The sequence below is a fragment of the Salmo salar genome, chromosome ssa28, assembly GCF_905237065.1.
Source record: "Salmo salar chromosome ssa28, Ssal_v3.1, whole genome shotgun sequence".
In the NCBI taxonomy this organism is placed as follows: domain Eukaryota; kingdom Metazoa; phylum Chordata; class Actinopteri; order Salmoniformes; family Salmonidae; genus Salmo; species Salmo salar.
This window is the reverse complement of record NC_059469.1, coordinates 16,585,773-16,610,726: the sequence shown is the minus strand read 5'-3', so window position 1 is coordinate 16,610,726 and position 24,954 is coordinate 16,585,773. Positions and strand designations below refer to the sequence as shown.

General features: G+C 43.8%; 1 protein-coding gene across 4 annotated transcripts; it reads right to left on the bottom strand.

Moving 5' to 3' along the window:
- lrrc45 (leucine rich repeat containing 45) lies at positions 1–15,958 on the bottom strand. 4 transcript variants are annotated; one of them, XM_014179765.2, is made up of 19 exons: positions 15,734–15,958; positions 15,615–15,647; positions 14,339–14,815; positions 14,011–14,072; positions 13,825–13,895; positions 13,133–13,311; positions 11,312–11,440; positions 11,083–11,195; positions 10,826–10,890; positions 7,453–7,530; positions 3,203–3,338; positions 3,008–3,085; positions 2,787–2,898; positions 2,594–2,664; positions 2,396–2,488; positions 2,156–2,248; positions 1,819–1,992; positions 1,378–1,525; positions 1–1,165 (listed from the first exon to the last, which is right to left on the bottom strand). In XM_014179765.2, the coding sequence occupies exons 3-19, from the start codon at positions 14,568–14,570 to the stop codon at positions 972–974; spliced, it is 2,028 nt and encodes a 675-aa protein (XP_014035240.1). In that variant the 5' UTR covers positions 14,571–14,815; positions 15,615–15,647; positions 15,734–15,958; the 3' UTR covers positions 1–971. The 4 variants fall into 4 exon arrangements, with proteins under 4 accessions (XP_014035240.1, XP_014035239.1, XP_014035241.1 ...); XM_014179764.2 differs by having other exon boundaries at positions 15,615–15,958; XM_014179766.2 differs by lacking the exon at positions 15,615–15,647 and having other exon boundaries at positions 10,832–10,890; positions 15,734–15,957.
- Positions 15,959–24,954: the final 8,996 nt, after the last annotated feature.

The window sequence follows — 24,954 nt, the reverse complement described above, 5'->3', positions numbered from 1 at the left end:
TCGTCACGTCTGGAGGAAACCTGGCACCATCCCTACGGTGAAGCATGGTGGTGGCAGCATCATGCTGTGGGGGTGTTTTACAGTGGCAGGGAATGGGAGACTAGTGAAGATCGAGGGAAAGATGAACAGACCAAAGTACAGAGACCTCAGACTAGGGCGAATGTTCACCTTTCAACAGGACAACGACCCTAAGCATACACTCAAGAGCGGCTTCGGGACAAGACTCTCAATGTTCTTGAGTGGCCCAGCCAGAGCCTGGTCTTGAACCCAATTGAACATCTCTGGAGAGACCTGAAAATAGCTGTGCAGCACGCTCCCCATCCAACCTGACAGAACTTGAGAGGATCTGCAGAGAAGAATGGGAGAAACTCCCCAAATACAGGTGTGCCAAGCTTGTAGCGTCATACCCAAGAAGACTCGAGGCTGTAATCGCTGACAAAGGTGCTTCAAAAAAGTACTGAGTTAAAGGTCTGAATACTTATGTAAATGTGATATTTCAGTTTTGTATTTGGAAAAACCTGTTTTTGCTTTGTCATTATGGGGTAGTGTGTGTAGATTGATGGGGAAAAATACAATTGAATCAATTTTAGAATAAGGCTATATAACGTAACAAAATGTGGAAAAAGTCAAGGGGTCTGAATACTTTACGAATGCACTGTACACCCGAAGCTGAGGATGTCTAGAGGTGAATATCTGTGCTGTTGATATTTTGTGCTGGGGTGGTTTGGAGGGACCAAAGGGGAGAGGGGGAAAGACCGGAAAGGAACACATGGAGTATGGGTGGAATAGAAAGGTTTGGGTCACTTTAGTGTCCCACACTTGTGAGGGTGTATGGGCACAAGGTTGTAGGGGTAAATGGGACAGGGGTTCGGGGTCAGAGGTTATTTCTTGGGATGGCAGAACCAAAGTGGTGACCCCTGTACTTAGTCCCTACATAAGGATGGGAAGGGTCAAAGGTTAGAAGTCAGAGGTCATTTCTTAGGACTGTAGTGCAGCGGTGACCCCTGTACGTATGTGAGTATAGCGTTCTGGAGGAAGCTAGCTCTCTGAGCCTCGTCCTCTCTCATCCTCTGGATCTCTGCCTCTCTCAGTCGCAGCTTCTCAAACAGAGATGATATCTCACTCTCCTTGTCCAGGATGGCCTCTCTGTGGTTACTGGCCAGCACTGTGGTAGACAAGACACATACACAGAACAAATACGGGTTGCTTCAAGTGTGTCAACAAATTATGTAAACTGTAAAACAGAGAGGGAGGACAGGTGAGAGGCGAGGGAGAAAGGGTGAGATGGGCCTTATGTAGAAAAGAGGACAGAGGTAGGATGAAGAGAGGAGATGGGAGAGAGAGTGTCTGACAGGGAGAGGAGGAGAATGTGCATACCTTTCATCTCTCTCTCAAGAGCAGCTATCTTCTCCTTCAGTCCTCCCTGTGCGGTCCTCTCAGCCTGCAGGTGTCCCATCTGCTCCTGTAGCTCCACCCTGACCCGACTCACCTCCGCAACCTTCTCCTGGTCCTTACCAGACAACTCCTGGAGGGGGGGGGACAAATTCTCTACATTAATTACACCAAAGCGCAAATATTATCATCCCAGTAAACATACAACTCCCACACGACGTTGTCTCTGCCCTTACTCATATGAACATCATTCAGTGCTGAGAATTCACCAACCTGATTATATCAATCAGTAGAAATCAGTTATAAGCATCAAATTGTCCCAGACAAATGTAAGACAACTACACTGTACTTGATCTAGGTATTGTTTCAGTGTGTATAGTTGGTTGTTTTGTGCCAGTGGTCTCTCTGACACATTCCCAATCTGACCTGCTGCAGCTCCTCTATCCTGCGTCGTAGTCCGTCTGTCTCGATGCTCTGCTGTCCGCTACGAGCCTGCAGCTCAGCTATGGTCTGTTTCTGCTGGGAACAGTGGCTCTGGGACTCATCACGGGACTGACGCAACCCACGCAGCTTCTCCTCTAACCCACTCACACGCTGCTGCTGCTCAGACAGAGGAGGGGAGAGAGAAGAAAGAGTTGAATCCTCACATTGTTACTGCTTTTCCAAATGTCAGGCACACACACTGATACACAGAGACCCGGACAAACAAACACAGTTTGTAACCTATTACATTGAGTTGTTCTACAACAGGTGTATAAAGTACCTCCTCCAGGCGAACCTGTACCCGCACCTTCCCCAGTTCCTCCTCTGCCTGGGCTCTCTCTGTAACACAGGCTGCCTTGGCCCTGCTCAACTCCTACAAGACAGTTCAGGACAGAGAGACACAGTTACACCTCCGTACTGTCATCTATAGGGATCTTGTGTCACATAATGTTCATTGGAATTTAATTGTGATTTACTGAAGGCAATACATTATCAAAAATATCCAATATAAAGAGCTGACCTCCTCCAGCTGTATCCGCTGTCCCTCCAGTTTGAGGATCCGGTCCTGTAGAGCCCTCTCACTCTCGTCAAGGTGACGATTCACATGGTCCACCTACACGCACACAAACCCACAATGTACACTCAATAGAGGGAAAAAGAGAGAGTCTGTTGTATATTTAGTGAGAGACATGGTCAGACAGCAGGTTGTCTTCTCTACCTCTTTCTGTCGAAGGTTATCCATGTCCTCCAGAGACTGTTTAGATCTCTTCTTCTCCATCTCCAAACGCTCTGAGGGGGAGAAAAGAGATTGAGTATACTCTGTGTGTGTGTGTGTGTGTGTGTGTGTGTGTGTGTGTGTGTGTGTGTGTGTGTGTGTGTGTGTGTGTGTGTGTGTGTGTGTGTGTGTGTACCTTCTGCCTGTGCTAGCCGTAGCTTTAGCTCTGCTGTGCTGTTGGTGAGCTCCTGCTTCAGCTCAAAAATCTGGTCCTGCTGAGACTTACACCTGCTCTCCATCTTCTCCAACTAAACACACACACAGATAAAGAGAGACTGACTCCATAAACAGCTTAGGTACTGCATCAAAAACACGAACATTATATTCATACACATAAGCGCCCACACAACTTCATACCTTATTCTTGAGCTGTACGTTTGTCTCTGACATGCTGTTCATCTCTCTGAGAAGCTTCCCTTCCCTCAGAGCACTGTCCTGCAGAACCAAAACACACACGCCACAACGTTAAGCTCACATACATCTTAACCAGACCATCTGTACGTCAGTCCCCCCTCCCGAGTACCTTCCCGAGTACCTTCCCTCCATTCATACCTCTTGTTCCTTCTTCCTCTCCCTGCTCTGTCGTTCTCTCTGCTCGTCTTTCTCAGTCTTCACTCTGGTCAGCAGCTCTCCCAGGTTGTGGTTCTTCTGTTCCGACATGGCCAGTGCTGCCTCCGTCATCTGGAATCTAGACACACAGAATGGTCAGGTGTGTGTCTGTGAGAGTGTGTGTGTGCGTGTGTCTATGTGGCTGAAACATCTGGTTATGACAGTGTTATGTAGGCCTTATTACAGACAGCTCAAGTGAACTGTTACCATCCGTTCCATTTATACAATATGAGCAAGAGGACAAGTACATTAGTGTCTAGTTTGAGAAACAGACGCCTCACAAGTCCTCAACTTGCTCAGTTGTGCACCAGGGCCTCCCATTCCTCTTTCTATTCTGGTTAGAGACAGTTTGCGCTGTCTGTGAAGGGAGTGGTACACAGCGTTGTACGAAATCTTTAGTTTCTTGGCAATTTCTCGCATGGAATAGCCTTCATTTCTCAGAACAAGAATAGACTGACGAGTTTCAGAAGAAAGTTCTTTGTTTCTGGCCATTTTGAGCCTGTAATCGAACCCACAAATGCTAATGCTCCAGATACTCAACTAGTCTAAAGGCCAGTTTTATTGCTTCTTTAATCAGAACAACAGTTTTCAGCTTTGCTAACATAATTGCAAAAAGGGTTTCTAATGATCAATTAGCCTTTTATAATGATAAACTTGGATTAGCTAACACAGCGTGCCATTGGAACACAGGAGTGATGGTTGCTGATAATGGGCCTCTGTACGCCTATGTAGATATTCAATTAAAAATCAGCTGTTTCCAGCTACAATAGTCATTTACAACATGAACAATGTCTAAACTGTATTTCTGATACATTTTATGTTATTTTAATGGACAAAAAATGTGCTTTTCTTTCTAAAACAAGGACATTTCTAAGTGACCCCAAACTTTTGAACAGTAGTGTATATCTAAGACAGAGTGGAAGCCACCCTCAACAGGGTTTATCCAGAGGTACAGTAGTACCTGTGTCATGTATGAATGAGCCCTGAGGGAGAGGGGACTGAAGTGGGTCATCATGTATATATATAGCCCCCTGCCAGGGTCCTCTACCTGAGAACCAAAAATAGCTGTCTTTGTAAGTGCCTGATTAAAAATTCAACATGGGTTTCTTCTAGTCACAGCGTCAGTATCTCATTAAGATAAGGAGATGTGGTGATGAGATTTAAAACAAGATATGGAAGGTGAGGAACTTCCACCTAAGACTCATATTAGTTAAATTCTCATATATTTACATGTGGCTCAAACATCTTCTAATCATTGTAGATCTGAACATAGACAGTAGGAAGTACCAGTAACGCACTCAGTACGGAAATGATTTGATGAAGCGGATGCTAAACTACAGGACTGTTTTGCTAGCACAGACTGGAATATGGTCCAGGATTCATCCGATGGCATTGAGGAGTTTACCACATCAGTCATCGGCTTCATTAATAAGTGCATCAACGATGTCGTCCCCACAGTAACGAGTACGTACATACCCCAACCAGAAGCCATGGATTACAGGCAACATCTGCACTGAGCTAAAGGCAAGAGCTGCTTCTTTCAAGGAGCGGGACACTATACCGGACGCTTATAAGAAATTCCACTACGCCCCCCAACGAGCTATCAAACAAATGCAAAGTGTCTTGCTACACCGGCTCCGACGCTGGTTGGATGTGGCAGGTCTTGCAAACCATCACGGTTTACAAAGGGAAGCCCAGCCGCGAGCTGCCCCGTGATGCAAGCCTACCAGACAAGCTAAATACCATCTATGCTCACTTTGAGGCAAGCAACACTGAACCATGCATGAGAGCACCAGCTGTTCCGGACGACTGTGTGAGTAAGACCTTTAAACAGCTAAACATTCACAGAGCCGCAGGGCCAGACGGATTACCAGGACATGTACTCAGAGCATGCGCTGACCAGCTGGCAAGTCTCTTCACTGACATTTTCAAACTCTCCCTGACCCAGTATGTAATACCTACATGTTTCAAACAGACCACCATATTCCCTGTGCCCAAGAACGCCAAGGTAACCTGTCTAAATGACTATCGCACCGTAGCACTTACATCTGTGCGAATGAAATGCTTTGAAAGGCTGGTCATGGCTCACATCAACACCATAATCCTAAACACCCTGGAGCCACTCCAATTCACATACCACCCCAAAAGATCCACAGATGACGCAATCTCTATTGCACTCCACACTGCCCTTCCCCATCTGGACAAAAAGAAAACCTGTGAGAGAATACTGTTCAATAACTACAGTTCAGCGTTCAACACCATAGTGCCATCCAAGCTCATCACTAAGCTAAAGATCCTGCGACTGAACACCTCCCTCTGCAACTGGATCCTGGACTTCCTGACGGGCCACCTCCAGGTGGTAAAGGTAGGCAACAACACATCCACCACGCTGACCCTCAACACGAGGGCACCTCAGGGGTGCGTGCTTAGTCTCCTCCTCTACTCCCTGTTCGTCCATGACTGCGTGCCCACGCACGACTGCAACACCATCATTAAGTTTGCAGACGACACGACAGTGGTAGGCCAAATCACCGACGACGATGAAACAGCTTATAGGGAGGAGGTTAGAGACAACAACCTCTCCCTCAACGTCAGCAAGACAAAGGAGCTGATCGTGGACCACAGGAAACGGAGGGCCGAGCACGCCCCCATTTACATCAACAGCTTCAAGTTCCTCTGTGTCCACATCACTAAGGAACTATCATGGTCCAAACACACCAACACAGTCATGAAGAAGGCACGACAATGCCTCTGCTCCCTCTGGAGTCTGAAAAGATTTGACATGGGCCCTCAGATCCTCAAACTTCTACAGCTGCACCACTGAGAGCATCTTGGCTGTATCACCGCTTGGTATGGCAACTGCTTGGCATCCGACCGTAACATGCTGACTACACCGGGCGTGCGCGCATGTTTATTTTGTCCACACACACCAGATGCGACTAGGACACGCAGGTTGAAATTTCAAAACGAACTCTGAATCAACTATATTAATTTGGGACGGGTCGAAAAGCATTGAACATTTATGGTAATTTAGCTAGCTTGCTTGCTGTTAATTTGTCCTGGGATATGAACCTTGTTATTTTACCTCTACTCCGACAATTAATCAACAGATAAAAGGGTAAACCAAGTTTGTTTATAGTAATCTCTCCTCCTTCAGCTTCTTCTTCTGACTTTATATGGTGGTTGGCAACCAAATTTAAGGTGCATTACCACCACCAACTGGCCTGGAGTGTGGACCTCAGTTCATCTTTCAATCACCCACATGGGTATATTCTCCCAAAAAACAATGAGGAGTTGGTAGAGGCGGGACTTGCAGCACGTCAAGTGTCACAAATAGAACCAAGTTCTATTTTAGCACCTGGCTGCGCAGACGCTCGTTGACGAGTGCGAGCAGTGTGGATGCAATGATTGAATAACATGTATGTGGAAATGTATTTTGCAACACTCACGCACGTAACACGAGCGGTGTGGTCAGCATGTAAGGCGTTACAGAGAGTAGTGTGTACAGCCCAGTACATCACTGGGGCTGAGCTCCCTGCCATCCAGGACCTCTATACCAGGTGGTGTCAGAGGAAGGCCCAAAAAAATTGTCAAAACTCCAGTTACCCAAGTCATAGACTGTTCTCTCTGCTACCACAAGGCAAGTGGTACCGGAGATCCACGTCTGGGACCGAAAGGCTCCTGGACAGCTTCTACCCCCAAGCCATAAGATTGCTAAACAGTTAATCAAATGGCTACCCGGACTATTTGCATCGAACCACGTTTTCTTGCACTAACTCTCTTGCAATGGCTCTATGCCCTCACTGGACTCTACCCACACTCACACGTACTACACTGACACTCCAACACACACATACGCTCACAGACACGCACGCACGGATATCGACGCCACACACACAGACACTTTCACACACGCTGCTGCTACTCTGTTTATTATCTATCATGATTGCCTAGTCACTACCTCGTACCCCTGCACATTGACTTGGTACCGGTTCTCCTTGTATATAGTCTCGTTATTGTTGTATTACTATTTCTTTCTTTCTTCTTTAAAAAAAAAAAATGTTTCTTACTTTTTAACTGTGCATTGTTGAGAAAGGGCTCATAAGTAAGCATTTCACAGTAAAGTCTACACCTGTTGATGTGACTTGAGGATGAATGTGGAGTTTAAACATGGACTGATGAGGCCTGCTTACTTGGCTGTGAGAGAGTTGACGACAGACTTCCTCTCGTTCAGGGCCTCCTGTAGCTGACCCACATGGATAGATGTGGTCCTGGAGGAGAGGGAAACACAGGGTCATTAATATGTACAGAGCCTTCAGAAAGTATTCATACCCCTTGACTTATTCCACATTTTGTGTTACAGCCTGAATTCAAAATGTATTAAATAGATCTTCACACAATAGCCCATAATGACAAAGTAAAAACCTGTTTTTAGAAATGTTTGCAAATGTATTGAAAATAAAGAACACTCATTTACATAAGTATTCAACCTCTGAGTCAATACATGTCAGAATCACCTTTGGCAGTGATTACAGTTGAGTCTTTCTGGGTAAGTCTCTAAGAGCTTTGCACACCTGGATTGTACAATATTTGCAAATTATTACTTTTTTTATTCTTCAAGCTCTGTCAAGTTGGTTGTTGATGATAGCTAGACAGCCATTTTCAAGTCTTGCAATTGATTTTCAAGCCGATTTAAGTCAAAACTGTAACTAGGCCACTCAGGAACATTCACTGTCCAGTGTATATTTGGCCTTGTGTTTTAGGTTATTGTCCTGCTGAAAAGTGAAAGTCTCCCAGTGTCTCTTGGAAAGCAAACTGAACCAGGTTTTCCTCTAGGATTTTGCCTGTGCTTAGCTCTATTCCGTTTATTTTTATCCTAAAGATTCCCTAGTCCTTGCCAATGACAAGCATACCCATAACATGATGCAGCCACCACCATGCTTGAAAATATGAGTGGTACTCAATGATGTGTTGTGTTTACCCCAAACATAACGCTTTGTGTTCAGGATATAAAGTTGATTTATTTTGGGGCAGTTTTACTTTAGTGCCTTATTGCAAACAGGATGCATGTTTTAGAATATTTGTATTCTGTACAGGCTTCTTCCTGTTCACTCTGTCATTTAGATTAGTATTGTGGAGTAACTACAATGTTGTTGATCCATCCTTTTCTCCTATCACAGCCATTAAACTCTATAACGGTTTTAAAGTCACCATTGGCCTCATAGTGAAACCCCTGAGTGGTTTCCCTCCTCTCCAGCAACTGAGATCCAAAGTGTAATTAATAACTTCACCATGCTCAAAGGGATTTTCAATGTATGCTTATAAAAAAATTATATATATACACATATACATATATACATTTACACACACACACACCAATAGGTTCCATTCTTTGTGAGGCATTGGAAAACCTGCCTGGTCTTTGTGGTTAAATTTGTGTTTGAAATTCACTGCTCGATAGAGAGACCTTACAGATAACTGTATGTGTGGGGTACAGAGATGAGGTTGTCATTCAAAAAAATCATGTTAAACACTATTATTGCAAAGTCCATGCAACTTATTATACGAATTGTTAAGCACATTTTTACTCCTGAACGTATTTAGACTTACCATAACAAAAGGAGTTGAATACTTATTGACTCAAGACATTTCAGCTTTTAGTAAAATATCTAAAAACATAATTCCACTTTGACATTATGGGGTTTTGTACGTACGCCAGTTACACAAAATCTAAATTTAATCAATTTTAAATTCTGTCCATAAAACAACAAAATGTGGAAAAAGTTAAAGGGTGTGAATACTTTCTGAAAGCACTGTATGTCTATATATTGTATATACAGTGCATTTGGAAAGTATTCAGACCCCTTACCTTTTTCCACATTTTGTTAAGTTACAACCTTATTCTAAAATGATTACATTTAAAAAAAAAACTCAATCTACACACCCCATAATGACAAAGCGAAAACAGGTTTTTATAATTACATTGTTTTTTAAACAGAAATACATTATGTAAATAAGTATTCAGACCCTTTGCTCTGAGACTCTAAATTTAGCTCAGATGTATTCTGTTTCCATTGATTGAGATGTTTCTACAACTTAATTGAATTTACCACAGGTGGACTCTGATCGATTGGGCATGATTTGGAAAGGCACACACCTGTCTATATAAAAAGGTCCCACAGTTGACAGCGCATTTCAAAGCAAAAACCAAGCCATGAGCTCCGAGACAGGATTGTGTCGAGGCACAGATCTGGGGAAGGGTACCAACAATTTTCTGCAGCATTGAAAGTTCCCAAGAAAACAGTGGCCTCCACCATTCTTAATGGAAGAAGTTTGGAACTACCAAGACTCTTCCTAGAGCTGGCCACCCGACCAAACTGAGCAATTGGGGGAGAAGGGCCTTGGTCAGGGAGGTGACCAAGAACCCGATGGTCACTCTGACAGAGCTTCAGATTTCCTCTGTGGAGATGGGAGGACCTTTCAGAAGGATAACCATCTCTGCAGCACTCCATCAATCAGGCCTTTATGGTTGTGGCCAGACAGAAGACCCTCTTCAGTAAAAGGCACTTGACATCCCACTTGGAGTTTTCCAAAAGGCACCTAAAGGACTCTCAGACCATGAGAAACAAGATTCTCTGGTCTGATGAAACCAAGATTGAACTCCTTGGCCTGAATGCCAAGCATCACGTCTGGAGGAAACCTGGCACCATTCCTACGGTGAAGCATGGTGGTGGCAGCATCATGCTGTGAGGATGTTTTTCAGCGGCAGGGACTGGCAGACTAGTCAGGATCGAGGGAAAGATGAACGGAGCAAAGTACAGAGAGATCCTTGATGAAAACCTGCTCCAGAGCGCTCAGGACCTCAGACTGGGGCAAAAGTTCACCTTCCAACAGGACAACAACCCTAAGCACACAGCCAAGACATCACAGGAGTGGCTTCAGGACAAGTCTCTGAATTTCATTAAGTGGCCCAGCAAGAGCCCGGACTTCTCTAAACGAACATCTCTAGAGAGACCTGAAAATAGCTGTGCAGCGATGATCCCCATTCAACCTGACAGAGCTTGAGGATCTGCAGAGAAGAATGGGAGAAACTCCCCAAATACAGGTGTGCCAACCTTGTAGCGTCATACCAAGAAGACTCGAGGCCCTAATCTCTGCCAAAGGTGCTTCATCTGAGTAAAAGGGTCTGAATACTTATGTAAATTTAATATTTACATTTTAGTTTTTTAGACATTTTTAAAATGTCTAAAAACATGTTTTTGCTTTGTCATTATAGGGTATTGTGTGTAGATTGATGAGAAAAATAAATAATTTTATCAATTTTAGAATAAGGCTGTAACACAACAAAATGTGGAAAAGGTCAAGGGGTCTGAATACTTTCCGAATGCACTGTAGCTACATGACTTATGTTAGCCTGGGTGCCAATCTGTTTCTGCTTTTAAGCCAAGTTCTCATTGTCTAGCCAGACAAGTCCTGTTGTCAACACAATAACGTTGCTATTGTTATTATTTTTCTTATTATTGTTGATGCAGAAACAGTCAAGGCTAGTCTTATTGTACCACTCACGCTGACCTGGTGCTTCGGCCCATCTCGTCTCTCTGTTTGTCTATGGTCTCCATCAGACTCAGGAACTAAAGGGAGAGAGGGAAAGGCAACATAAATATCTTACATACAGGGCTTCTTGTTCATCTGCACACACATTTCTAAACATAAAATGGTAAATAATAAACCAAGATATAGTATATTATGTGCAGTGCTATTCCCTTGTCCCTCCCCTTACAGTTCTACAAGGAGGAGAACTCCATTTCCCAGCAGCTCCATACCTGGCGTCCCTTCTCCTCCTTGAGGATCTGGATCTCCTTGCTGAGGACTTGGGTTCTGCTGCGGCTCTCTCTCATAGTGGACTGCCTGTCCGAGTTATGATCCATCGCCTGCTCTATGGAGGGAGGAGACGATAGGTGGGGGGTGGTTACTTTAATCAAAAACATTACAATAACAGACGTTCAGCAACACACAAGCTTAGACAGACAGACACACACACAAACAGCTTACCGAGGGCTTTGAGTGTGTCGCTGGGGATGTTGTTTCCAGCCATCTCCAGGTGTGTCAGGGTCCTGTTCTGCTGTAGAGCCTCCAGGAAGGACCGGCCACCCAGCAGACCAATGTTGTTCCACCTCACATCTATACAACCACAACACAGGCACCAGACCAGAGAGAGAACCATGACACCTATGCTGTCTAGGCATCAAATGGTACATTGTTCACGGACCCAGTCTCCCAGAAAAAAATCTAGTTCCAGCCTGTATCCTAGCCACCAAAATGTGATATTTTTGGTTCTGAAGGTATTGAATGGGTGTAAGCAATATGGTGATGACCTTGCTTTCTCATGGGCTCTGGGGACCATATTGCTTACACCTCTCTGGTTCTTTCAGTTGTGAAGACAGTGACACCAAAGGTGTAGGTGCTAGGAGAATAGCTTCTGGGTTGTTTTCAGACAAGGCTTTGGTCTACTCTACAGGGATGTAATGATTCACAATACCCATCAGTCCCGGTTCAAATGTTTAAGACATGAGTGCATCGGTCCGGACCCCAAACCGATCGAAATGTAGCATGGATCAGTCAGGAAATCCATTCAAACATTACGAATCGCCGGTTCACTAAAATGTTTTGGACAAATTACTTTCTTTCTACCTTCCGAAAAACTGCTCATCTTTTGTGACAACTGCATCCTCTTCTTCAGTGTGGAACTAAGCATGTCATTGTGTTAACAGTCATTGATCTACAAGTCATTTTGCATGCCGAACAACCCCAGGCCATATCAGTAGCCTAGTCAAACTACACGCTAATTTCCGTTTATGTGACAAAACAAGCAGTCATTGTGTAGAGAATCATTGTACAATCTAAATGGCTGCGTTTCCATAACCAAAACTATTGTATTTTCAGCTAGTGTACAAAACCAAAAGTAAAAGACTCAAAAATGAAACTAAAGAACGGGAAGCATAGAAATAGTGCGCATACAACCGATCTACTGCTTCTTAGACTAGCTTTCAACGAGAATGACAGATCTACACTGAGTATACAAAATATTAAGAACACCTGCTTTTTCCATGACATTGACTGACCAGGTGAAAGCCATGATCCCTTATTGATGTCACTTGCTAAATCCACTTCAATCATTGTAGATGAAGGGGAGGAGACAGGTTAAATAAGGATTTCTTTTTTAGCCTTGAGACAATTGGGATATGGATTGTGCATGTGTGTCAGAAGGTGAATAGGCAAGACAAAATATTTAAGTGCCTTTGAACGGGGTATGGTAGTAGATGCCAGGCGCACTGGTTTGTGTCAAGAACTGCAACGCTGCTGGGTTTTTCACGCTCAACAGTTTCCAGTGTGTATCAAGAATGGTCCACCACCCAAAGGACATATACAGCTCAGAGGCTCAGCTTATGAGCTCCATCAGCAGCTGATTTTAATTTAGAATGGAAAATGAATGCGTTTATGCAACAAATGTTAGTACATCGAATCGTATCGCATCTAACCGAATCGATTCTTTCCTCTAATCAAATCGCATTGAATCGCTTCAAACTAAAACGTATCGTTCCTGTATCGGTGCCCATGCATCTAGATAGATATTGAATCGTCTTGAAAGAGAAAGATGCACACCCCGACTACTCTAGTTGAATCTTGACTCTAGTGATCTTGGCTGTATTGAGTCATTTCCAATGTGAGGCGCTCCTTTGTGAAGTTTTCCCTACGTACAGATCTAGGATCAGCTTCGTCTACCCCCATCCTAAACTTAACCATTTGTGGGGGAAATGCAAAACTGACCTAAAATCAGCATCTAAAAAGTAACTTCACCCTACACCCACTGACCCAGTTCCTGCAGGGTGCTGTTCCGCTTGAGGGCCAGGCAGAGCTCTGAGGCCCCCTGGTGGTTGATCTGGTTGTTGCGCAGGTCCAGCTGGGTTAGACAGGCGTTGGTGGCCAAACCCTCACAGAACACTGAGAACGCCTCCTCCCACATCCCCAACGCATTCCACTCCAACACCAGCCTGTGTCCAACACAACAACCTTAGCTTGGGTTATGGTTCCCTTAGCAATGCAGTATCGTTGTGTATGCACAACTCATGCTGGTCCCAGAAGAAAATAGAGGGATACTTTTTATTTATTTAAGAATATATATATTTTTAAATGTAATCTTTATTTAACTAGGCAAGTCAGTTAAGAGTTATTATTTCAGTTATAATCCCTCTATTTTCTTCTGTGAGCGTAGGGCGGCACTCAAATTGGCCCAGAGTCGTCCAGGTTTTCTTCTGGGACCAGCATGAGTTGTGCATACACAACGATACTGCATTGCTAAGGGAACCAATGACGGCCTACCCCGGCCAAACCTGGGCCAATTTGAGTGCCGCCCTACGCTCACAGAAGAAAATAGAGGGATTATAACTGAAGTAATCTTAACATACCTGAACGCTTAGCCATGTTTCATAGACATTTCAATAGAAATTTCTACCAAAAAGTTAATTGAATGATCTAGCTTGCTACTAGTTCACTAACCAACTCACCTGCACAGTGTCTTGTTTCTCACCAACAGCTTCCCTAAAGCCTCAGCTCCTGTTGATCTCAAGTTATTTCCCTGACAGCAAATAGAAAATATATGATCAAATTGAAATTTGTCAAGTCAGACTGGCCACCCCAACTCAGACTGGTCAAGTGGTCTGCAGTGTGTTGAGACCTCTGATAGTCCTTACCTTCAGATCCAGGACTTTAACAGTAGTGTTGGCACACAGCCCATTCAGGAGCAGCTTGGCACCTGGACATGACAAAGACAAGTGGCAGTCAGGAGCAAGTGTTATCAAAGCATTGCTATAAAAGTGTTATCTAAGCATTATAACAATGTAACTAAACAGCAGCAACAAAGCAAACAGTTCTAGCTATATAATCTTTGTGCAGCAGTAGCAAAAGCCCTATAGGATTCATAGTACATTCATGGCTCAAATATATACAGTATCACACAGTCAGCACAGTAACAAAAAGACAGAAAGATCCCCACACGACTACCACCCAACAAACACATACCTTCCTCAGTGAGCATGCAGTCACTGAGGGCCAGCTCGGTGAAGAGTGTGTCTTTGTGGAGGACCTTCCCCAGCACGGCACAGGTGTCTACAGACAGGCTGTGTCCCCTCAGGTCCAGCCTGGATCCTGCTGCGACTCCCCTGGTCTCCTGGAGCTGAGCTAGCACTGACTCCTGGGGCTCCACGCCCCCCTCCTTACACAGACGCAGGTAGGTCCGTCTGAAATCCTCCATACTGGGCAGTACACTGTCTCAGAGCTGTTTGGATTCCTTTTGAGCTCCTCTGTCGTTTGTTACTAGTATTCTCCTCCTCGCTTTCAGTCCCTCTGTTCCACTCCAGGTTCTCTGTGCTGCTTCAATCCCTCATCCACCGACACACCCCTTCTTTTCCTCTTCAGTTTTTCTTTGTTCCTTCCCGGACCCTCCGATCCTGCCCAGCACTGTGCTGTCGCCCTGGCCTGATGGAGCTGTGGGGTGAACTGGGAGACAAGTGAGGAAACTCAGCTTAGACTATGTCTGTCTGACATACAAAATAAATTACACATCATTCCTAGGCCCTTTACTCTCCCTCTCTGGGGTTTGGATGTCTTAAAATAATAATAATAATAATAAAATCAGCTCAAGAGCTTTGTAAGATGGTCATTTACATCATTGAGCAACTGGAACTGGCTACAATAATCAACATTGCATAAATTACAGCAAGAACTATGATTAACAAGCTAGCAGCTGGTGCAGAATTGTCAAAGCCTACTTTTGAGCACTACATCAATTAGGATGCATTCAGAGCTAAAAGTGACATCAGGCAGGCAGCAATCATCTCTTTCAGTGATTTTGGCAGATAATGCATGGCTGAAGAAGATGAAGTAAGCCAGTCCACTTCCCAATTAGTGATGATGGCCCTTCAGCAACTGCCACCACTGCTGATTTATCTAGCTAACGTTACCTAGCTATTTCCCTAACTAGCTAGCTATTTAAATAGTAAGACTAAGGTTGCAGCACAGGGTGGTTCACTGTTTATCTGGTTAACCAAAACATTGTTGATGAAAATTGTTGGATGAGTAGTAACACCACCTTATTGTTGTTGACAAATGAGCTTATCCATGGCTGACAGGCTAGCTGTTACAATAGTACAGTAACGTTAGCTAATCTGTTAACACGAGTAATGGCTAATAGACTAACTGATACTGTTTCTATTAGTAAACAATGAGATTAACGTTAACTAGCTAACTACAGTACTGTAGTTACTGGCAGCTTGTTTAGCTAACTAGCTAACGTTACCTGTTCACCTTCCTGCAATATCTTGCTTCCTAGCTTTAAAAAAACAAAAGTCAAGAGATGAAACGAGAGGAATTTACACTGTAGATCACATCGCTATAAGGTTTTTGCAAAGATCAAACCTTGTTAGTTGTTGTTGACTGGTGCAAGTTTTCAAGTGTGGGTTGAGTTAGCGCTAAGGTAACCAGGAAGTGTAATTCACAACGGATTGATATGTACGTAAGCGCAGTGCATGCTGGTAAGTGTAGTTGTGAGGAGCGCGCGCGATGGAGGAGTCTTGGCGCTCTATTTGGAACATTATAGACTGTCTGTGCTTGCCTTTCATCATGTTTTCTAAAGAAATGACTCAGTTGTTGCTTAGTCGCTCATTTTGTTCAACATCTGTAAACTGAAAGTAATGTTAATGGTGGCACGTAGCCTAGCAGTTAGTGCAGAGAGACAGCAACAGGAGGGTTGCCAGTTTGAATCCCGGGTCTGACAGGAAAAATCTGTCAGGAAGTGAGCTTGCAACCGGAGAGTTGCTGGTATCAAAATCCTAAATATTGTTGCCTGCAGTTGTGCCCCTTGAGCAAGGCACTTAACCCCCCACAACAACAGAGCCTAGTGTGGCAGCCCCCGGACCTCTCCAAAAAACATGTATGTGTGTCTTTCAGAGGGGTTGGGTTAAAAGCGGAAGTCAAATTTCATTTGGACATTGTGTGCAATTGACCAATAAAGTGATCTCATACTTAATCTCTTAAAACTAGTAGCTACTAGCTACTTAAAACTAGCTAGCTACTGTATCAACCAGCCACAGACTGTTGGGCAAAAGCTAGCTATATAGCTCGCTGTGCCTGCTTGAATCAGAAACATCTCAAAAGATCCGACTTCGTCATCTCTTCTGATTAAGTGCTTCAGTTGTTCTTCGGTCGATCAAATCCTGAAAATAATAACACTTAGTGGCCTGTTCTTTGAAATTAATTTAACCTTTGAAAACCGAAGTAACTTTACAACCTTGTAAACAAATGCGGCAGCATGTTGGTGGAAATTGTGTGTTACAGAGGACATATTGATCTGGGATCTGAGCGTTCCACACCTGTCTGAGAATAAGCAGCTTTGTTTGACCTGAAATTGGGTTTGTACTAAAAGACAGAGGGAGAGAGAGAGACAAAAACTCTTATTGAAGCCCAGAGCAGGAAAGAAAGAGTTCTCAGATGGGTTTTTAGCTGTTGTGAGGAACTGAGTTCAATTTGTGTTTCAGCATCCTTCACTCGGACACACAAACAGAGGAACTTGGGCCACAAGCTCACGAGGAGCACATCTAAGGAAGATTCCAGAGGGAAAATGTAAATGTATGACTGAGGTTGTTTTTAGAGCTTGGTTCAGAGTGAAATTTCAGTCTGTTTAGCAGCACATAATCGACTTAGCTCTCATTTGAAGGACAGACAGAAAGGTTAGGTATGTAGGAATGGATTACCTAAGAGACAGCTCTTGGTGAGTTTTTTATGTTTAAGAACATTAAGAAGGAGAATACACTTTATACTCCATTGTGATTGGGTCTTTGTTAGGCTATCTATTTGTAATGTAGATCAGTGTTGAAGTTATAAATGCTGTCTAGTCTATGTACACATTTTATGTTTAGCATTGTGTTTAGATACCTTGCATCTTCTCTATTCTAGTTCAGTTTTGTGTGCGTTAATCCTGTGATTTCATTATACAGAAAATCAAGATATCAAAATGTTTTTGAAAAACCTAGCTCTCTGAGTAGAGCAAATTTACATCTTAGTTCTAATTCCAAACCCTTTTGGAGTAGAAACAGCTTCATTGTCTCATTGACAGCATATCCCTGCCGGTGGGTTGATTGCGAGAACTGCCCCTGATCTAAAAGGAGCACTCATGCGTGCCTAGATTAACCAGGAAGAGAGAGGAGAATGTGGAGATGTGACTGATTGTCCCGTGGTTTCCCATGGCAACGGGACCAACAAGCCTGTCCTCATCATGGTTGGCGACACACGAGACGGGGGTTTAGGGGCACCCCTATGCCTAGCAGTCTCCCTCACACCCTGAAGTCTCTCTTCAAGTACACTTTAAATACATACAATACAAGGAAACTTGAGTTTCAACCCCAATACAACAATGCTTTTTAGAGCATTTGTTTTTTGTGACTTTCACACAGTAATTTCAAAGAGGCCTACCACATCAAATTGGTTAGTTATCTGGATCCAGTTACTCTAGTCTTTGAAATTGGTTACAATGTGTGCAGTCTTACTGCTGCCAGAGGGGAGTGCTACATGTTCATATTCTCTAAGGCATTCATATTATGCAGTAGTACTGTCAGTAATGGCCGCTACAGTATTTATGGAATTTATATCTATCCAATAAACACGTTGTGCCTATCTATAATCGACTATTTCATATGTATCTAAAGTGTCTACTGCAATGGGACAGTAAATATTTCCCATTTACAGGGATGCAGGCCAGAATGCCTGTCTTCAGGAGGAACTAGAACAAAACATGTTTTAATTTTATTTAACTAGGTAAGTCAGTTAAGAACAAATTCTTATTTACAATGACAGCCTACACAGGCCAAACCCAGACAATGCTGGGCCAATTGTGCGCTGCCCTATGAGACTCCCAATCACAGTCAGATGTGATACAGCCTGGATTTGAACCAGGGACTGCAGTGAAACCTCTTGCACTGAGACGCAGTGCCTGAGACTGCTGCGCCACTTGTGAGCCCTAGAACTAGACTAGAACACTTGCTGTTGCTGAGGGACGCAGTTACCCATCGCACAACCTCGGACAAGGGTCCCGGCGGAGTTGGAAAGGTGCATGGAGAGACAGAGGAGGAGAAGGAGGGATGAGTTCTGTGATTGGTCCAGACAGCCAGGGCAGATGGACGGAAAGGGTCTTTAATGATGTAACATTTGAACTATAACCCTTTGTTTTGTATATTTTAACTGTTTGCTATTTGTTTGTTTACCAAATTTCATCAAGTAAGTCTATTGAGAACTAATTCTCATTCACACCAATGTCCTGCTGTTCTTAAAGATTGACATGTCATGTTATTGGAAGGAGCTGTGTAGCTACCTGCTACAGAAGTGCAGAGAGAGAGAGAGAGACAACACCTCCAGGCCTAGAGGTGCTCTACCCCCCACTCCGCAACATCTGTGTCAGTAAAGAGGGGCTGCCCACTCTGTGGAACCGCCGACTACATGTCCTCTAGACTATGAAGGTGAGTGGGATAATGTGTGAATGAATTATCCGACACACACACACACACACCACACACACACTCTTATGTATGTCACCAGCTGGCTGGAGACCCTGCAGATGAAGGGGTTAACAGAAGGAGGTTCAGGGGCTGGACCACTGATTCGTCTACATGCTCAATGTCCACAAGTACGCTGTAGCAACCAGCAGCAGGGACCTCCACTTTGTTGACGTGTCCACGACCAGCTGCTTTAAGGACGTCCACTTGTTTGGTGTCTAGCTGACTTTTAACTATTAACTTTTAAAAGACTGAAAGTGTAACTTCTGCTTTTGATTTGGTAAATTGATGTTCCATTTTTGACTGAATGTCTCTTGTTTTCAGTAATGTCCCAACCTCTCTCTGCTACTGGTATGACACAAAAGTACAGCTAAAATTCCTAGTTCGCTTTGTGCTAAAATAAATGTCCCACCTGAACATTTGACCAATCTGGTCACTATTCCTCCCAGTCACCAGGGCGGCGCTGTTTGCTGCAATGGGGAGATGAGAGGGGAGGGGTCCATCTGTTGTGGTTCCTCAAACATCTCACTGGGCTGTTTGAGAGCCCCTTCAGTGGAGACAACGACCCGAAGAGAATCTACATGCAGGTAGGCCTCATTATCTCCATTTACTTTGTGCTGGGCTAGAACAAAACCCTGCATACCATTGCAATGACTGTATACTTGCTTGCTGCATTAAAGCTCTTCCAAGGGAGTTATTTGTCTTGGCACTGTGGTTAGCATGCCTTCCTTGGGACCAAAAGGGTAGGGTGTTTTTCAGGCTTCTTTCCTAAGGGAGCTACACCCCATAGTTCTCCAGGACCAGGGATGGTGACAGGATACGAATTGGTTAACTGGCATTATGGGTGAGAACATGTCTCCTACCAGGATATTGGTGACTCCTACCAAAAAATCCCCACAGTCCAACAGGAACCAATCAACAGGGTCAGCGATGCCTCCTCAGTATTCATCATGCATGTCTCACTCAGGAGAAAACCCTAAGTGTGGGAAATCAATAAGGTAATAATATTACATAGTATCTACATTATTATGCATATTTATTGTGTTGTTACTATGGAGTAAGCAAGGTATAAAGTGCCACCATTTCTTTTGGATGATACAAAAAAGAAGTGGGTAGCTGTTATTGTACCACACAGCCTTATTCTTTATCAGATTTTGACAGCACTCAAGGTTGGGTTTTAATAGACAGAGAAGGTCTGAGTGACCTTGACCCAGGTCAAGTTGAAATGTCAACTCTGACATAATCAGATTCTCTCATGGTAACAATCTACACGTAGACATGGAGAGTAATGAATAACATCAGAGGTCAACTGTCACACCGCAGAATGATGAAACTCAACTGGTCAGAAGTATTTTGAGTCATAACTGTGTTTTATCTCGAAATTAAATGTTGCTCACTGTCGCTGACTCCCACCCTATAACCAATGTAAAAACACACACACACACACACAGAGGATATAATGGCCTTTTACTGGGGAGAAAACATGTGAAGAAGTAATTAAAGTGGGAGGGGATGTTTTGTATTAGTCGTTATGGCTTCTGAGAGGGCACATTTTGTGCTGCAATAAACTGTCTAGCTTTGGTCAGTTGAACAATGAAGCTGTCCTCAACAGTTCCCAATTATAAACTAATAGGAAAGGAAGTATTTTTAGAATATTTAGTTATGCTACATTTTATTAAGTGACCCATAAATCCTAACCTCCCTTTTTCTATGTCTGTCTGTCTGCTCTCTTTCCCGCTCTCGCTCTTCACCCCCTCTCTTCCTCCTCTGCAGGGTGTGACCTGTTTTGACTTCAGCAGGTCTCTTAACCAGTTGGTGACGTGTGGTCTGGACCCTACGGTCAGACTGTGGAACAGCTTCATTGTAGTTAATTATTACGTTTTCTGCGCTAAACTATGTAGAACATTGGCCTGTTGGAAACTACAACTCCTTACTAAATCTCAAAGTTCGGCAATGATCTGATTTATCTTTCGAGAAACTGCAGCGCAATGTGAGCATTGAGTTCAGAAAAAAAGGAAAGGAATGGTTTCAAATAATTGAACCGACGTAGGAAAATAACTGACATTTCGGTAAATCGCTCAGCACTACTAGAGATAAAAGTGGGAGGAACAGGGAGGAGGAGAGGGGAGACAATGCCATGGTGCCCCCCTCTCCTGTGCCCTCTACAACCACACACTGAAACAGGAGTGTATGGAATCGTATACACATATACACTGTCTCATCTACACATACACACACAAGAGTGTGCATACTCTATGTGTGTGTTTACGTCCGTGTGTGTGTGTGCGTGCCTGTTTACATCCGTGTGTGTGTGTCGTGTGTGTTTCTATATGTGTGTAGGTCATCGCCGGATGTAATGACTTGTCTGTATCACTGTGGGACGTAGAAATAGGGACTCTGAGTCTGAAGATCACCAGTGTTCACGGGGAGGAAGAGATTACCTGCATGGCGATAGATTCCTCCCACACAAGACTCATCACTGGAGCACGCAACAGAACCAGGACTTCTCAAGGACCCTGTTTGCAAATGATCAGTTAATCTCTCTCCATATTTTTGGGTTATCACTGAACTGACAACCTGGATTGGTAAAAGCAACTGTAGCTTATGCAGTGGAGCCTGTGCTTTCACCCATCCAATCATGTTACTGATGTCTGATAACTATTTTAAGAAAAGGAGAAAAGCAGGATACATTCTCCAAGTATCTGTTAAGACCTTCTCCTTCATTATTTGTATTTTTATTTAACCTTTATTTAACTAGGCAAGTCAGTTATGAAGAAATTCTTATTTACAATGACGGCCTACCAAAAGGCAAAAGGCCTCCTGCGGTGACGGGGGCTGGGATTAAAAATAAAACATGTATAAAATATAAATATAGGACAAAACACACATCACGACCAGAGAGACAACACAACACTACATAAAGAGTGACCTAAGACAACAACATAGCATGGTAGCAACACAACATAACAACAACATGGTAGCAACACCACATGGCAGCAGCACAAAACATGGTTCAAACATTATTGGGCACAGACAACAGCACAAAGGGCAAGAAGGTAGAGACAACAATACATCACAGAAAGCAACCACAACTGTCAGTAAGAGTGTCCATGATTGAGTCTTTGAATGAAGAGATTGAGATAAAACTGACCAGTTTGAGTGTTTGTTGCAGCTCGTTCCAGTCGCTAGCTGCAGCGAACTGAAAAGAGGAGCGACCCAGGGATGTGTGTGCTTTGGGGTCCTTTAACAGAATGTGATTGGCAGAACAGGTGTTGTATGTGGAGGATGAGGGCTGCAGAAGATATCTCAGATAGGGGAGAGTGAGGCCTAAGAGGGTTTTATAAATAAGCATCAACCAGTGGGTCTTGCGACGGGTATACAGATGACCAGTTTACAGAAGAGTATAGAGTGCAGTAATGTGTCCTATAAGGAGCATTGGTGGCAAATCTGATGTCCGAATGGTAAAAAAAACATTTAGACGCTCGAGAGGACCCTTACCTACCGATCTATAAATTATGTCTCCGTAATCTAGCATGGGTAGGATGGTCATCTGAATCAGGGTTAGTTTGGCAGCTGGGGTGAAAGAGGAGTGATTACGATAGAGGAAACCAAGTCTAGATTTAACTTTAGCCTGCAGCTTTGATATGTGCTGAGAGAAGGACAGTACACCGTCTAGCCATACTCCCAAGTACTTGTATGAGGTGACTACCTCAAGCTCTAAACCCTCAGAGGTAGTAATCACCTGTGGGGAGAGGGGCATTCTTCTTACCAAACCACATGACCTTTGTTTTGGAGGTGTTCAGAACAAGGTTAAGGGTAGAGAAAGATTGTTGGACACTAAGAAAGCTTTGTTGTAGAGCATTTAACACAAAATCCAGGGAGGGGCAAGCTAAGTATAAGACTGCATCATCTGCATATAAATGGATGAGAGAGCTTCCTACTGCCTGAGCTATGTTGATGTAAATGGAGAAGAGCGTGGGGCCTAGGATCGAGCCTCGGGGTACTCCCATGGTTGACAGGCAGTGGCTGAGAGAGCAGATTTTTTGACTTTATACACTGCACTCTTTGAGAGAGGTAGTTAGCAAACCAGGCCAAAGACCCCTCAGAGACACCAATACTCCTTAGCCGGCCCACAAGAATGGAATGGTCTACTCTATCAAAAGCTTTGGCCAAGTCAATAAAAATAGCAGCACAACATTGCTTAGAATCAAGGGCAATGGTGACATCATTGAGGACCTTTAAGGTTGCAGTGACACATCCATAACCTGAGCGGAAACCAGATTGCATACCCGAGAGAATACTATAGTCATCAAGAAAGCCAGTCAGTTGATCTTTGACAAGTTTTTCCAACACTTTTGATAAACAGGGCGAAATAGAATTAGGCCTATAGCAGTTAGGATCAGCATGATCTCCCCCTTTAAATAAAGGACAAACCGTGGCTGCCTTTCAAGCAATGGGAACCTCCCCAGAAAGGAGAGAGGTTAAAAAGGTTGGAGATAGGCTTGGCGATGATAGGGGCAGCAACCTTAAAGAAGAAAGGGTCTAAACCATCTGACCCAGATGTTTTTTGGGGGTCAAGTTTAAGGAGCTCCTTCAGCACCTCGGACTCAGTGACTGCCTGCTGGCAGAAACTTTGTAGTGGGGCAGGGGAAAAAGAGGGAGAAGCTTCGGGGATAGTCACATTAGAAGAGGTGGGAGATGAGGAAATTTTGGACGGGCAAGGAGGCATGGCTGAGTCAAATAGGAATCCTGACTTAATGAAGTAGTGATTAAAGAGCTCAGCCATGTGCTTCTTGTCAGTAACAACCACGTCATCAACATTAAGAGACATGGGCAGCTGTGAGGAGGAGGGCTTATCTCCAGGTCTTTAACCGTTTTCCAGAACTTCTTGGGGTTAGACCCACAGAGAGAGAACTGCTCCTTAAAGTAATTAACTTTGGCCTTCCGGATAGCCTGAGTGCACTTATTTCTCATTTGCCTAAATGAGAGCCAGTCAGTCTGAGTATGTGTGTGCCGAGTCTTTCGCCAAATGGAATTCTTGAGGTGGAGTAACTCTACAAGATCACGGTCAAACCAGGGGCTGAACCTGTTTTTAATTCTCATTTTCTTTATGGGGGCGTGTTTGATAACAATACCACTGAAAATATAAAAAAAGAAGGTTCAAGTGTCTTCGACAGAAGGGATCAAGCTGATTCTATACCATTTTACAGAGGCCAGTTCGTGACGGAAGGCTTTCTTATTAAAGTTTTTTTACAAGTGTCTATGACAAATCAGGACAGGTTGTTTCACTGAGCAGCTATTACGAACACAGGCTGTAAAACAGTGATCATTACAGAAAACACCAGACTGATACCTATCAGGATTATCTGTGAGGATAACATCGAGGAGAGTAGCCTTTTCTGGGTGTTTGGAGTCACACTTTGTGGGATTGGTAATAATCTGAGAAAGATTTAGGGAGTCCCATTGCTTTAGGACTTGGTCAGGTGGTTTAAGCATGTCCCAGTTTAAGTCACCTAGCAGGACAAATTCAGACTTTGTGTAAGGGGCCAGGAGAGAGCTTAGGACAGGTAGAGTACAGGCCGGTGCTGATGGAGGACGATAGCACCCAGCAACAGTCAACAAAGAGCTATTTGAAAGTTTAATGCTTAAAACCAGCAAATAAAAGTGTTTGGGGACAGATTTGGTGGAGACAACCGAGCACTGAAGGTGAGCCTTGGTAAAGATCCCCCCTCCCCCCCACCTTTGGAAGATCTGTCTTGCCGAAAAATGTTATAACCAAAAAGGTTAACATCTGTATTCAAAACACTCTTCCTTAATCACGTCTCAGTAATGACCAACACATCTGGATTGGAGCTGTGAAGCCACACTTTCAATTGATCCATTTTAGGTAATAAGCTTCTGGTGTTAACTTGCAGAAAACCCAGGCTTTTACGAGAGCAGAAATCAGTGAAGCAGATATCAGAGCACAAGTCAGAATTGGGGCTAGCAACAGTAGATGGGCCAGGGTGTACATGCACATTTCCAGATATCATCAACAGTAATACAATCAAGGCATGGCATAGGACAGGGCGAGCTCTGCAGTTCTGATTTATG